General features: G+C 38.7%; 2 protein-coding genes across 2 annotated transcripts in view; one reads left to right on the top strand and one right to left on the bottom strand.

Moving 5' to 3' along the window:
- EIF2AK4 (eukaryotic translation initiation factor 2 alpha kinase 4) overlaps nt 1–10,297 on the top strand; it is a 46,820-nt gene extending 36,523 nt beyond the window's left edge. Inside the window, 8 exon segments of the mRNA XM_019473224.1 lie at nt 870–956; nt 2,284–2,396; nt 3,987–4,045; nt 5,199–5,296; nt 6,571–6,639; nt 7,232–7,276; nt 8,437–8,561; nt 9,788–10,297. Of these exon segments, the coding sequence (XP_019328769.1) occupies nt 870–956; nt 2,284–2,396; nt 3,987–4,045; nt 5,199–5,296; nt 6,571–6,639; nt 7,232–7,276; nt 8,437–8,561; nt 9,788–9,842 (651 nt within the window). The 3' untranslated portion in view covers nt 9,843–10,297.
- Nucleotides 10,298–11,073: 776 nt separating this feature from the next.
- SRP14 (signal recognition particle 14) overlaps nt 11,074–15,390 on the bottom strand; it is a 5,669-nt gene continuing 1,352 nt past the window's right edge. Inside the window, exons 2-5 of the mRNA XM_009283679.1 lie at nt 14,777–14,849; nt 13,471–13,583; nt 12,289–12,321; nt 11,074–11,950 (exon numbers count right to left, since the gene is read on the bottom strand). Coding sequence (XP_009281954.1) covers nt 11,861–11,950; nt 12,289–12,321; nt 13,471–13,583; nt 14,777–14,849 — 309 coding nt within the window. The 3' untranslated portion in view covers nt 11,074–11,860. The remainder of the gene's footprint in view (nt 11,951–12,288; nt 12,322–13,470; nt 13,584–14,776; nt 14,850–15,390) is intronic.

Below are 15,390 nucleotides of genomic sequence, written 5' to 3'. Positions count from 1 at the left end.
GGCCAAAGTCTGCCCTCTGGAAGTCCATGGTTGCGGTTTTGCTGGCCCCCCTCCTTACTTCACCAAGAATTGAGAATTCTATAGTTTCACGGTCGCTAAGCCCAAGACGGCCTCCGACCACCACTCATGTGCTGCAAAGCAGACAGTTTTGAGCTCGCTCACTTAATTGCCTTTTTTGTAGTCTTTTGCTATAACATTTCTGACGGTTTCAATCCCTCAGAATTGAAAAAAATCCAGATCATTATGCTTTTCCTATGATCACCCTGGGTTCTCTTCTTTTTGCAATTCTTAAGGAATGAAGATTTGGGTAGTTCTTGCCTCTGTCTAATGCTGTCCTGCAACCCACTGCTAAGTCAGCATAGCAAACCCTTCGGTAAGCTCAGCACTGAGAATGATGTAAATCAGCCTCAGGTTTACATGAAACCCAGCTGGAGTCAGCTTTCATGACAGAGTACCAGTTGTGCAGGACTGAGCTATTACTGAAAGTTGCAGGCAGTGGGGTGGTAACTGTTTGATTGACGTTACATTGCACATTTTTACAGTTATCTAGACCCTGCGCTTCTAGATCCAGCTGGCCCTTCCATGTGGGAACCAGGACTGCAGGGTCTAGGCGTTCTCTCTGTCTAGTGTAGACTTAGACAGATTTCAGTTTTTAAGGAGCATTAGGTGGATAAATATATGCATAATGAAGTTTCACCTCCTGGACTTGTTAATAAAGCTTTCCTCTCTCAGAAACTTACATAATCAGTGTAACTGCTGCATACAAAGTTATTTTTTAATTAAGGACAGGAGACTTTGATTACTTAAGTGATCATTTTATAATCTGTCAAATTTCTGTCCCATTCCCCTTTCCCTTCTTCCCATTTTAGTCCCAGGAAGAACTGCAGGAATATTGCAGATGCTCTGGGATTACATATGTGGCTCTTGTGTCAGGTAAAGAAGGAAGTCACGTGAAGGTAAGTGTGGACTAGAGGATGCTTGATGGTGTTTCAGATTTATAATCTGTTGTTCTACTTTTTTTTTACGATCATTATTACTTTCAATAAAGTATTTTAAGTAGATGGAATTCAAGTAAATACAGTTTCAGTTGCCAAGTAGTAGCTGAAGAAGCCTGCTTTTTATCCCTCCGTAACAGTGTTATTCACAGACCTCCTTTCCTCTAGGAAAGTCCAAAAATTAGTGCAAACATTGCTTGACTTCGAGTCATCGGTGTCTTTATGTGGAAAAAGGTTTCTGTTGTCTCTGATTTCTTTGAACTACAAAATGAATTAGTTGACTCAGTGATCTTTCAGTTGGCAGCTTTCCATATTACAAAACAAATGTAACTAAAACGTAAATCTAAAAAAATCCATGTAGTTCAAACAGGCAGAGTCTGAACCACACTCCTCATCTCTCTAAGCTAAGGTTAAGATGGAAAGACTGGACTGTGTCACAACATGACTTACCGCCTCCTGTGCTCTGCAGCCTGTGGTTCTGGAACCTTTTTAGAAGTTAAAAGTTTTAAAATATTCTTGATTCTGGATCATTATTCTTTGAATAAAGATTCATTCTTTGACTGAAAAAAAGAAAAAAAAGTAACCATTTGACAGCATCCAGCGCGAGCATGTTACCTAGTCAATGTGCATTACTAAAATATTTTTCACTTGTTATTCACTCTCCTTGTCATTGTAACAGAGATAGCAAATAACTGTATGAACTAGTAGATTTTGATGATGAGAATGCTATATATCAGTGTCTTCCACAAGACCATTACAGAGCATTCTTTTAAATATGGCTTTATTGAAGCAAAACCAACAAAGAACATGCTAATGAGGTGAATGGTGTTGTTACTGATTAATCTTTTCCCAGTAAAGATGGAGCAGATATTCTAAGTTTTTAATGTTTGAGTCTAACTCTTGCAAACTGGAAGGTAAGCCTTATTCTAACATAATTCCTTAACTAAAAAAAAAAAAAAAGCCCAAAACCAAATATGCTATTATTAATATGGTATTTACACCTATAAATCATTCTGTTAAAAAATTAAACATCACATTAAATACAAGTAGCCAAGCTAATTTAAGCTTTGGGAATGCAGAGGAAATTAGTTGGTTGAAAGAAAAAAAAAAAATCTGATCAAAGATTTAATTGGCAGTGATTGATTGGTAATGATGATAGCTTTCTACCTTTGACTGCTTCACCTTTAACGGGTGAATAATCCAGTTTGGTTTTGATTAAATTTGATAAGTTTATTCACATGATATTTTAAGAATCAACAATCTTAAGAACCACTGAACTACATCATAGGTGAAATCCTTTGAGAAAGACAGACAGACGGAGAAAAGGATTTTAGAATCTGACTTAGTAGATCACCTGATCCAGAAACTGAAAACTAAAATCTGTGACGAAAGATGCAGTAGGTAAGTAGCATAACATGTCAACGTGAATAGTCAAAATCAGAAGTGAATGTAGGTTTGTTTTCATGAAATAATTTTAAGATATGCTCAGTTAAACGTTGATTTTATTTGATAAAGAGCTTTGCTGAATTCCTTTTGAGGGGAAAAGAAAGCAAAAGGCTTGGTTATAGAATTTTATTGAGACTAAAGAGACTGGTTTCCCTAGCTGCTGCTACGTTCAAACATCCATAGTGCTTCATAAATTAAAGGCCATGTGGTTATCCAGCTCAAATACTACTAGAACACCAGTATTGGACTTGCAGGCAGTCCTGCCGTACAAACCTGTTACTGACCAGAAGTCCGTTACATTCATGTACTGTGTAATCAAAGAAGTAAAGCAGCAAATCCCTTTCATTCTGAGGCAGTGTTGATATGGTAAAAATGAAGGTGTAATTGTAGCACACCTGTGCGCTTTGGCTGGCACAAGTGAAAGTAACACCTGGCAAAGACTCAGGGTACACACACAGCAACACCCCATCATCCTTTCTTTGTTGAAATTACTGTTTATTGTCACCAGTAGAAGTTAGTACAGAAATCACAGGAGAGGCTACGGTCCCACCTGTGTGCATAAGCAGTATAGCTGTCATTCACACATATCCCTTTGTAAATATATAATTACACACGCATCTATGTATATTTACATGTGTGTACATATATGTATGTATGTACTGGTAGCAGGAACAGACATAGTTTAGTCATGCAAACTAGAATTCAGAAACTAACAGACCTGAGATCCATAGTATTTCTGAATAGACTTAACAGTAAAGGAAATCGTTAGGCTGGAAAATGCTTAACTTGAGCAGTAGTTTGTGCAGGTGGTTGACGCCTCGTGATACCCACCTCTTCATTCTCCTTTTTCTGGCCTCAGCCAGTCTTGGCATTTAACTTCACAAGTAAACTTGATTCTCATGTGTTTTGTGACAGATCTACAGGATCTGTTAGAAGCTGTGAAAGAAAATCATTCTTTCTGAAAGTTACCTTATTTCTAGATCCTGAGAACAGAATATAGAAAAACCCCTATTTGCTAATACTAAACAGAGAAATGCAATAACTATGATTGTAATAACACTGGCAAATTTCTTTGTTAATGAATCCTTAATGTGGAAAGTAAGGGGATCCAAACTAATTATCAAAAACTTCTTTGAATATGTGTGATCTTAAGTGTAAATATTACTTTGATACTTTAGTATTATCTCACAGAAACCTGTAAGAAGTTGTAGATTAAATTAATCATTTAGAGAGAATATTCTCATAATATATTCTAGTATTAGGATCTAAATCACTTGCATGATGGGGAGCACGTTTTTTTGTATCCATAGGAAGCATAAAGATTGATTCTAGATCTGATTTTGTAATGTAATATTTTATGATTTCCTGTCTGTTTTAGAATAGAATTTAATCTGCAGATACGTGCTGGGAAGTATCTATAAATTTCTTTATCTATATCTATATGGAATGAAATTAAGTATCTTTGTATGATGATCTGAAACCATGTCTTATTACAGTATTTCTTCGCTATTGTAAATTTGTTTCCCTGTCTTTGTTTATTTTTAGAGAAACTTCAGATAATCTTTCAGTACCAAATCAAAAGGGATCATTTACTAATATTTCAGGTATTTAGTCTCTAGTTATAGAACATACAAACTGTTTCTCTTTCTGCTTAAAAACAGTTTTATAAGAAAATACTGCTGGAACATATTTTAAAAGTATTACCAAAGTCAGAGCAAGAAAATGTTTTCTAGCAGTGCCTCTGGTTAGAGACACTTTCTCCTAATCTCAAATGTTGTTCCAAGTGATCTAAAACTGAAATTTCTCCAAACTAACAACATAAGTACTTAGACCAACAGACAGAATATTCCCCATATAAGCATTCATTGATGCAGTGATTCAGGAGGGGGGAAAAGCCAAAAACCATGAACACTTCCTAGCTGAGGAGAAAGTAAATGTCATCTTGATGAAAAATGACATGACCTGTGATTGTTACAATGTTGAGACCCAAGTACATTGACCTACTGTTCTATTAAGATTTTTTTTTTCTTCAAATGAAAATGCCTTTACATTTCTAGCTACAGATTTGCACTCCTTAGTCTGATAATAGAAGTTTGTATATAAAGAATAATATTAAGTACTTGTGTGGATAAAGTTTGGCATTTTTGATAGTTATTTTATTAAGTACTGATACAGTGTGTGGTGGTGGTGGTGATTGTTGTTTTTAAAGAAACACTCCTGCGTGCCTTGCATAACAGTGAGGGAGAGAGGTGGCCATGCTTAACTTGGGGGGTGGGGGGTGATTACCAGAAGTAGCAATTTGGATTTCGAAGTAAGCCATTTCAAATTTCAGTTACTGTGATTTGGGGGAGCTGGGGGCTGGGGTTTATTGGTTTTTGTCATTGAGTCTGCTATGGGACAGAGCATTAAATACTTGTAATAGCTTTTCTTTTTTTTCATACTGGGTATGCTACGTTCCTCTGTAAAATTCTGCAAGCCATTTGGAACCTTTTATTAGTTTCAGGGAACACTGATGTACAATACCAAATTTCTTAGTCTTACCAACCAGTCCTTTAAAGTCATAAGTGAGCATTTGAGAATTTACATGCCTGTGTTTCACTATCCTATCTACTTGACTGACTTCGGGGGGGTTTTAGCAGCTTTTCAAACCCTATACTATACAGATCTTAGCTTATTAATATTTGTGAATTTTTCTGTTTCTTGCTACTTCTTGTATAAAGAAAGAATATGATCTAAAACTACATGTTTGCATTTTAGGTGTATTTGAATCACATGGAACTCTTGTAGTGCCTAATGTTAGTGTTATAGCTCCTGAAAAATTATCTGCCAGTGCCAGGCGTCGTCAAGAAGTTCAGGTACACACACATCAAAAGTATTAAGAAGTGAGCCTTAAAAATTAACCAATGGTAGAATTCATATTTTCACTATTACCTAACTTACACAAATGCATCCTGTTTGTTCTTTATTCATAAAATAGACTATGAACACCACAAAAGGTTGAAGGCAAAGACCACCTTTTTTAACATTTTGGATCCTGGGGATATCTGTGACATTGTGGCTCAGCCATCATTGTACATACATATTAGCAATCTTATTTTAGTAGGAACCATGGTTCTGGAATTTTCCTTTTTTTTTTTTTTTTTTTTTTAAATAAATGCTGAAGTGTGTTAAAGGTGCAAGTTCCAGCATACTTCTCATGTGTAGTATGTTTGTAACAGATGCTCTGTGTATTTCATTATGTTGTCTCAAACTAAAGGCCTAAGAAAAAATTGCAGATTTAAAGGAAAAAAAAAAAACAACCCTGCCTAAAATGTGATATTATAACAACGTAGAAAAGATTAAATGATGCTAGAAACAAATGTCAGAGTTTACTTATTTAGGATTATTGGCTTCAAGATATTTAGAGTACATGGTAAAACAGAACTGTAATCTTATCCCCTTTTCAGTCCAAATTTGGGTGTTCAACAGAAAAATCCCCCCTATAAATAGTTCTCAGAACCCAAATAAAGAAGTGGATGTTATTCTCTGAGCTTTGAGCTAAACAGACTTGCTGTTTTCAGGTTTTTAATGGATAACAGCATCTTTCCAAGGTACAAAAGACAACTTAGTGCAAGGCTGCAACTGCATTTGTAAAGTGCTACCTTGGCAGGGTTACCAGCTTGCTCTGGAAAAAAGTGTTACAAGGCGTGACCCATACTTTGGTTTGGCTTTCATATCAGTCATCCTTCAGCTAGAGATGATTCACTGTATCTGGTCACAGGTTCTCGCATTCCTCTGAAAAGTTACCTAACACTGAGAAACAGAAAGGCTGTTTTTACTACATATGCGAGAATTCACATTGTAACGTGCAGTTCTATCTGCTTTAGTCCAGTACCAGTATTACCAAGTCTTTACCATTGCTGCAAGAGTGGCTCAGCCCCAGTCTCCTTCCTGTCTACTCATCAAGGATTATTGTGGAATTGTTACCAGAAACAATATTAAATGTGAATTTTAGTTTAAATGTGATGTTCTACATCTTGTGTTAGAAGCAGCCTCTTCTGTTCTCATCATCTAGGAAATAGAAAATAAGTGTTCCCAGCCTGTGTCACAGAAGCAGTGTATTTTACTTTTGCCCATCTCTTGTTGCCAGGTGCAAACAAGACTTCAGACATTCGTTTCTAGCCTGCAACAGAAAACAAGTGAGATTGAGATTTTAGCAGTAAGTATTTGGCAGAAGCCTGAATTAATTTCAAATTCTTAATTAAATTGGATGATGCAGTTGCTATCTGGAAGAAACTACTGCCAATAGCCTCACTTGAGAGAGAACCAAATGAACCAAACTTCTGGTTAAATAAGACCCATGGCATGTTTTTTTTAATACTCGAAAATTATCTGAAATTGTGTGTATTGGACAGTTGCATAGAACAAAATTTAACAAGTATTTAGTTGTAAATTCTTAAGCTGTACTTATGCTAACTACTGTGGTAGATTTAATAACTTGTTCCTGCTAGATTTGCTCTTACATAGCTTTTGTTTGTGTATAGCTTTTAGACTTTGCTGACCATGTCACAAAGGACTTTAAAATGGTGTATGCTTTTCAGGAAACATACTGCCTATTTGGAACTTTCCGTAATGGAATCTGTCATGAACAGTTTGTTTAAAATGCTTAAAACCTTTGTAAATTCCCAGTTCTATCAGCACAAGTGCTCCTTTGGAAATCAAAAAGTCTGACTCCCTTCAGTATAGCTAATGTCTAGTTGGCAAACTGATAACAGAAGTACTGTTAAGTATTGATTTCTTGATTTTTACAGGTAGATCTGCCAAAAGCAATTGCGATACACTTCTTATCATTAGAGGTAAGCAATTAAGTATTGTCGTTAAAACTCTAATTGAACAATAGATGATAAATTCTGTTCCTAATGAAGTGGAATGTAAAATTCACCCATTGTATTTTTTCTCCTTCAAGGAGTTTGAATTAGGTTTTAAAACTTGAAAGGATTTTTTTACCCAAGGAGCTTGACTGAGGCTAGAAAAATCTTTTTGTCAAATGCCCAAGTTACAGAAGACACCATCAGGAAGTCCTAATCCAAAGCTCTGGGTTTTTTCCCCAAGAATAGTTAACTGAAATTAAGTCTTACTGCTCATTTTCAGAAACCAGTAAGCGTTAATAGCAGTTTCAACAAAGGTGTTTCTTGAAGCTGTTAATGAAGGAGGACCCAAAGTACAGAGGCAATTATTTCAAGTACAGTAGCTGAAACATCTCTTAGTGAAGCCAAGATAAAAAGGGGATGTATAAGTATTATATTGACACCTTTAACAACTCAGAAACTGCTCGATGGTGGGGGAGGGGGGGGAACCCACCAAAGACAAAGCTCTTTTCTTTCCTTCAATGACAGCAGTAGCTTTAAAGTCAGAAGTTCTTACTGGAGAGATGGATGCCTCCCCACCCCCCAAAAAAGCAAACTCAGGAATGGCATCCTGCCTGGAAGTGGATGTAGTACTTTCGTACCTTTCATCTGCTGCTATGAAGCAATGCTTGTCTGGTAATCAAACCCCAGTGAAACATTTGAAAATATTTTCAAAATACTTAGTTCATTCAGTCTATCCAAATCATGGAGATAGTTTATCACCTTTTACTTTAAAAAAACAAAAACCAAAAAAACCCAACAAAACGCACACGATCAGCTTGCATCATTCACTTTTGACCACCCTTACACCACAGTTCTCATATTCTATCCAGCATTGCGAAATTGATAGAGCCCTGTTCATTGCTTATGCCTTTTTATCGCTAAACTATCTGTGTTAAGAAACTGATCGCTAAATTCTTAATATATTTTCTTAAATTTTTAAAAAATCAAGTTGCACCTGTTGTTTATATGAATTTTATTTGAAACCTGTTTAATTAAGGAGCATTGACGTTACACAATGTTCAGAAGACTGAATCCTATCTGGAGAAGTATTTCCTTCATGAGAATGTAAGACTGCATCATAGTTCCTTGTCAATTTTTTTTCTTAGTTTGATGGAGACAGACAAGCCTTTGATGCTACTGTGAGACAACTGATGTCACGATGGCCAAAACAGAGATGTTCATACTTACAAGCAATTTGTGATGAAATTTACAGTATCAAAATGGAAAAGAGGTAAATTTGTTAAGCTCTTACAGGTACATAAAACATCTCCATTATTTCTGCATTCAAACTTTACTAAATAAGCTGCTCTTAATTTGTCCTCCCTTTTCCCTCTCCCTGAGAAAAAAAGAATTATTCAGGAAATGCGTATAGTTCCTTAAGTACTATGGTCATCTAATCCTCGCTTGTGGTAAAATGTAAATTCTTGGCCATGTAAATTCTTCATTTTTACAAGTTTTTTCAAGAAATTCTAAAACATATTCCCACTGTTCTCTCATTTGCTGCTTTGCTCATAAAACTGAATAGCAAACAACTATATACATTCAGGTATACTGCTATTCTACTACATAGTAACACTTTTTTCTCATGGGAGGGACTCAGCTCGCCTTTTAAAACTCATGAGCACATTTAATTCCTCCCGCTTTGAAGGAATACAATGGGAATCTGGCACAGCTGACAGACTGCCCAGCTTTAAGCAAACACAATGCATGCTCTCCAAACATGTACAGTAAAGCCTGTTTCTGTTTTCTAAGCATAAAACCATTTATGTTCAACTAGTCTCCTTGTTGGATGCTGGCAAGGCTGAAACAGATAGTCTGGGCACATCCAGTTTTAAGCCTCAAATTTTCAACTGTTGCATGTGCTGGTACAGTTAAGTGAGACCTGGGTATTTATGTCCTATTGTGGGTTTCATTTATAATACATTTTCTTGTACCTTCAAGCTGAACGTAGGTTTTACTTAACCTTTAAATGAGACTAAAAATTGACCAATTCCTTTTTCTTAGAGAAGCACCAAAATTCGCTCAGCTTTGCTAATGTTTACTAAGGCAACTAAGTATCAAGTGAAACATTTTTTTTCTTCCTGTGGCTTGCAAGGATGTGAGCAACAGAACCCAATTACTACGTAAAAATAATATTCCATACAGTGTTGGGTGTGAATGTAATGCAGTGCCTGATGAAGTCTTCCTTTCCCATTTGATGCCTGTGCACAGAACACTGCTTAGCCATAAGCCTTCAGATCACTGAACGGAAACTGAACAGGCTAGATAAATGGAAAGAGAATTTTCATTGCAGAAGACTGCAATGAAAATTGCAGTCACAGCCAAAGGGACTAAAACTTACTGCTTTGCTACTGCATCTTTGCCATTAGTGTATTGCTAAGATTTGCCACAGGTATCGTAGCTTTCGAACCTGCACCTTCAAAGTTTAAAAATTCTCTCTTTTCCCTCCCTCTGCAGGGTTCCTGCACTTATCCTGTACAGTTACCGAGACGAATACAAGGTTTTGTTTTAGTGCTTAAAGCATCGTTTATGGGATGCTTTTACTAACAGACAACAGTGTTTTGTCAAAAGGAATTTCAAAAAGCTGTATAATGCAAGACAGGCAACTAATGCCTTTTTATATGTCCAGATGGAATTTCATGTGTAACATAAACCTGTAAATTTATGTCAAAAAGTGGAAATAAATGTTTTATAAGCAATTAAGGAGCAAGTCTGACTACAGCCACAGATATGTATTATCATGTAATCTTGCCCCTTATGCCACAAAAGAGATTATCAGCTCTGCAGGTGTAAAACTACTTTTTTTTTTTAAATGGTTTCAGAATGCCTTTTATGTCAACATGCAACAGTAGTACTGAAATCAGAAATTCAGTTCAAGGATTAGAGAGGATGAATTATCTTCAACTCTAACAAACTGTTTTAAACTTTTTTGAAGAAGGGTTTTTATGTAATAAAAGGTTTGGCTGCTGAGCCTTCTTGAAACATGTATTACAAGCCTTTTGTGGTTGTGTGTTTTGTTTTTTTTTAACCCTACTGTTTTAATTTCTATATAAGAGATGGTAGATTTCAAGCTGAGAGAGTTGTTGCAAGCCTGGCTGCCTGTGCTTGTCCTGCCTGTACTTTTGCATTCAAATCAAGCAGCAGTTTCCTGGGAGATGAAATAAGACCTGATACAGGAAAAACTTGTTTTGGACCTAAACCTAAGACTTTGAAGAGAAACAGTAACCTGCATGTGCAGAGGTATAACCAAAGTTTTGAACTAGCTTTCTTCACAGGGGTTGTCAGATTGTTTGAAGTGAAAGTCATAGTAATGATGGGAATCTTGTAATTATCTTCTTGAAGCTATAGTTACCTATGCATTGTATTTCACATCAAACTACTTATAATACTGGAGTGAATATGCAGAAAAGTGTTTACCCTTCCTCCCCAGCTGGTACCTTCTGTTTAAACAGCTTACTCCTGTTTCTTTAACTAACTCAAGTGATTGCCCTTAGCACTGCAGGCTCATTGCATTAAGAAATACCTACTTACTTTTTCTGCCCCTTTCTTGTAGTAAAGAGGAGTGCAAAGTTAATATGTAAAAAGGTAACTTTAAAGACGAACCCAAGAACTTCTGAGAACTGTGAAAGTTGTAACAGCCAACACACTAAGTAGCATCAGGGGAGGAGAATCCTACAGGCACAGATAACCATACTATTCCTAGCAATTCACCAAGACAAGTCACACCAGTCATTACAACCAAATCCATTTCTTATTGTGTTTAATAGGAACAATTAAGTATTCACCTTTTACATCTGCTCATATGAAGGAGCTACTTTAAGATGTGAAATAGAGGGAAATTCAGATCCCTGAATGTACTGAAGGATGAAGTTTAAAAAAAAAAAAAATTTAGGTGACATGAGCATTTTTAAGCCATGTCTGAAGGGAACATGATGCAGAGTCCTGCCCTCCCCCCCCACCCTGAGCCAAGGTCAGCACAGCTGGATCAGCATGGAGCAAAGGCACAGCTGGCTCAAGCACTGTGCTGGCTGCCATAGGGATATCTGCACTGCATCACGTAGACACGTCCCTCAAAATAAGACAGAAACAGGAAAGCTGCTGTTCCTGATAATATATTGGCACCCACTTTCCCTAGTACTACTGAGGCTTATCTATAAAACTGGGCATCTGTCACTTAGACTCCTGCTCCAGTCTTACTTTGCTCCTGGAACGGTACATTTCTCTTCACCCTATGTTACACCCCACACAGGTTTTACGCTGCCCACTTGTATAATACAAAATAAACAGCAGTATAAGTACAAAACTAGTTGGCAGCTGAGTGTAAAGCTATTTCAGTATAACCCTGTAAATACTCCTGCCATACAACAATCCACAGAAAGCACCTTCCGCTCTCAGTTTAAATGAAAGTACTGATCACATCACAGTATCCTCCTGGAAGGAAAGCCAAAGACAAGTGGTAACTCAAAAAGAAATGGACTTTGCTTTGGGCAAGGGTGAGGTCTGTTATAGTGACGGTAGGACACCGTTCCATCACTGTGTTGCTTTACTCTTCTTGTTTTTGCTTTTCTTGTCTTTTTTCTTCAAGCCATCCATGTTAGCTCTCAGCAAATTTGAATATGCCTGAAACAACAATCGGAACAAATTAAAAGAACAAATACTTAAGTGACAATATACTAGAGGTAACATTTTACATAATGCTAATGCATTTTCTCGTGTTAGAGAATCATGCTCTTACACCCTACACTGGGAAACTATTATTTCTAAACCAATGCAAAGAGTTAGATAAAATAGAACGGGATTTTTTTTTTTTTTAAACAAATGCAGACAGATGGGTAGTCTAAGGTTAATCTGTATGCCAGTTCAGCACTGAATCAACCCATTCACAGCTGTCCAGTGCTTCCTACTGACCACTCCCCAATACCTACAGAAAAGGAAGATAAAAGGCATATAAAACTTACCATCTGGAATTTATTTACTTCCTTTGAGCTCACCTACAAAAGTAATACTGGAGGTTAACCAAGAAAACACTGGCTTCTGTTACAAACCAAGTATCAGTACGTGTTTACCCACCAGTGACCATCTAGTCTTTTTAGCAGCAGTTGGATCAACTCACCACATTCAGTGGTAGGTAGGCTGTACTGACATGTCATAGGACTTCACTGATTCAGAAAACTGAACACACTCCTTACTTGATTAACAAAATCCTCTGGAGGCCATTCGTCCCAAATCCATGTGTTTTCAAATGGGAAGAATGTGAAGAAACATTCTAAGGAAGGTTTTATTTACTTGTAGGTCCATAAAAATACATTGCAGCCCAGATTCTCTCAACTATTTCTCAAAGAAACATTTTTCCTTGGGTTACATCACAGAGGAGAGCTAGTCAGCTAAAGCCTTTCCCAATCTCTCATTCAAAGTAAACACACATCAGGTTTTCAACTTCTAGTTAACATTCCCTGAAATACAAATAGCTCTGTAAATGAGAAAAAAATAGGTATGCTGAGCAAGATTAAGGCTTAGAGGAGTCTACCCACGCCCACACATTCTTGTCAGGACACAAGGATCCCTTTCCTACTGTTTCACAGTCTGGGAACATTCAGTTCTTTCCTGGGTTGTAAGAACCTCCAGTAATTCCATTGAGGTCTATAGGAAACTACCTCTGTCACCCGAGGCTTGAGTGTAGGTGTGCAGGACCCTTCTCCTTGGAGCCACATCATTTGTCCTCAGGACAGATCTGGAACCTGCAGTATGTGTCCTTCTGCCCCTGTCTCTAGAAGCAGTTTCCCCCTTCCCTCCACACAATTTCACCTGACTCAAAACACAACAGCCAAGGTTGCTGAAAACAGGCAGAGTCCCTTTCTGCTGTCCTGCAATACCATTCTGAAGCAAAATCCAGCATACAGAGCACAACTATAAACTACTGTCCCATCTGTAATGCTGAGTGTAAACATTAAGACTTCACGTAAGTTTAACACTTCAGCATCCCAACTTCAGCTGTGTGTTTAGCTACCATATGGTTTCTCTGGAATTAAGAGGGTAGTTCTCATGAAATTCATGTAAAGACAAATTTCACTTAAAATACAGGGCATTAAATAGAAGACAAGCAGGGCCACTAATCTTTCTAACCCAAAGTTGTCACTTACCACTGTGCTAATTTTCTTCTTTCCATCAGTTGCTCTTAGAAGACACTTATTGTCTGCTGGTTCGAAACTTTCTACGTGGCCTTTGCGTGGGACTGGTTTTGTTCGGCCATCATCTGTATTGAAAGACAGAGAATGCTTATTCATATTTCACTAAAATCATGCATGCCTCCTGACACGAGATGTTAAAAATTGCTCATGAGGAGATCTGTAAAACACCTTGAAATTTAAGGCCATTTGAACCGATACTGCTGCCAAATTGTTCACAGACCCCTTCCTCTGGGTCCTGGTTTTGGCTGGGATAGAGTTGTTTTCTTCCTAGTAGCTGGTACAGTGCTGTGTTTTGGATTTAGCATGAGGATAATGTGGTAACACACCGATGTTTTAGTTGTTGCTAAGTGGTGTTTAAACTAAGGCAAGGACTTTTCAGTTTCCCATACTCTGCCAGAGAGGGAAGTGCACAAGAAGCTGGGAGGGGGCACAGCCAGGACAGCTGACCCAAACTGGCCAAAGGGATATTCCATACCATGTGACGTCATGCTCAGTATATAAACTGGGGGGCAGCAACCGCTGCTCAGGGACTGGCTGGGCATCGGTCAGCAGGCAGTGGCATCACTTCTTTTTTTTTTTTCCCCCTTTCCTTGGGCTTTTGGTTTTTTCTCTCTCTCTTGTTGTTTTACTTTCCATTACAATTTATTATTATTATTTTATTACTTCATCTTATCTGAACCCACAAGTTTTCTTGCTTTTGCTCTTCTGATTCTCTCCCCCATCCCACCAGGGCGGGGGGAGGGTGAGCAAGCAGCTGTGTGGTGCTCAGTTGCCGACTGGGGTTAAACCACGACACTCTGTAACCCCAGAAGGATCTGTTTCATAAACTACATCCGCCAGGAAAAAAATGTAAATCCTTGCCCTGACACGCTGTATGAACTGCCTGCTTCAGCAGCAGTATGTTTTAAATGCATGTCAAACTGCAGCCTAGGACACTTGACTTCTCAAGTAGTGCCAGCTCGCCAGAAACCAGAGAAACATAAACACACAAAAGCAACGCTATAATTCTCCTTTTATAGAATTCTAAGGACTTCCGATTATTGTTTAATAATTAAAGTCCCAATATTTCCTGCAGTTTGAAATACAGTCTTACTTCAAGGTTACTAGTACTGCAGCTAAGATGATTGATTTGTCCATACGATTACTGTTGTTTTCAGAGACTCTGAATTACAACTGTATCTTTTAAAATACATGCTAACAACGGTAAGTTTGACTTCGATGAACGCCTCTTTAATCCAGTAACAGACTTAAAACTTACATTTCTTCAGCGTTATGAAAACACTCCCCGAAGTTCTGCACTTTTGAAAGAGTCTGGTAAGCTCTGTCAGGAACTGCAAGAGAAAGAGACCCCATCCTTGGCTGGAGGCCACCACACAGGCGTTTCTCCCTCCTCCCTGTGCAGCCCGGCGCCGCGCCGCCCGGGGCGCAGCCCCTGCCTCGCTCCGGCGGCGCCGCTACCACAGGCCGGCCCTCGCAGTTACGCGGGAATAAGCACCAGGGGAAGGAGAACTCCCGGTTTTTCTGTCAGGAACTGCAAGAGAAAGAGACCCCATCCTTGGCTGGAGGCCACCACACAGGCGTTTCTCCCTCCTCCCTGTGCAGCCCGGCGCCGCGCCGCCCGGGGCGCAGCCCCTGCCTCGCTCCGGCGGCGCCGCTACCACAGGCCGGCCCTCGCAGTTACGCGGGAATAAGCACCAGGGGAAGGAGAACTCCCGGTTTTTCCCACGCTGAAGCTGCAGGGCCCCCGGTCCCCGCCGGGGACGGCCCAGCCCGAGGGTCCGACTCCGGAACACGGGGTCTAAACCCCCCGGACCTACCGCGGCCCCAGCGTTTCCGCCCTCCCTCCCTCCCTCCCTCGCCCAAGTCGCCGGC

This window comes from Aptenodytes forsteri, unplaced genomic scaffold (genome assembly GCF_000699145.1).
Source record: "Aptenodytes forsteri isolate BGI_AS27 unplaced genomic scaffold, ASM69914v1 Scaffold342, whole genome shotgun sequence".
Taxonomy (NCBI): domain Eukaryota; kingdom Metazoa; phylum Chordata; class Aves; order Sphenisciformes; family Spheniscidae; genus Aptenodytes; species Aptenodytes forsteri.
The sequence above is the reverse complement of the archived record's forward strand: the minus strand, read 5'-3'. Positions and strand labels throughout refer to the sequence as shown.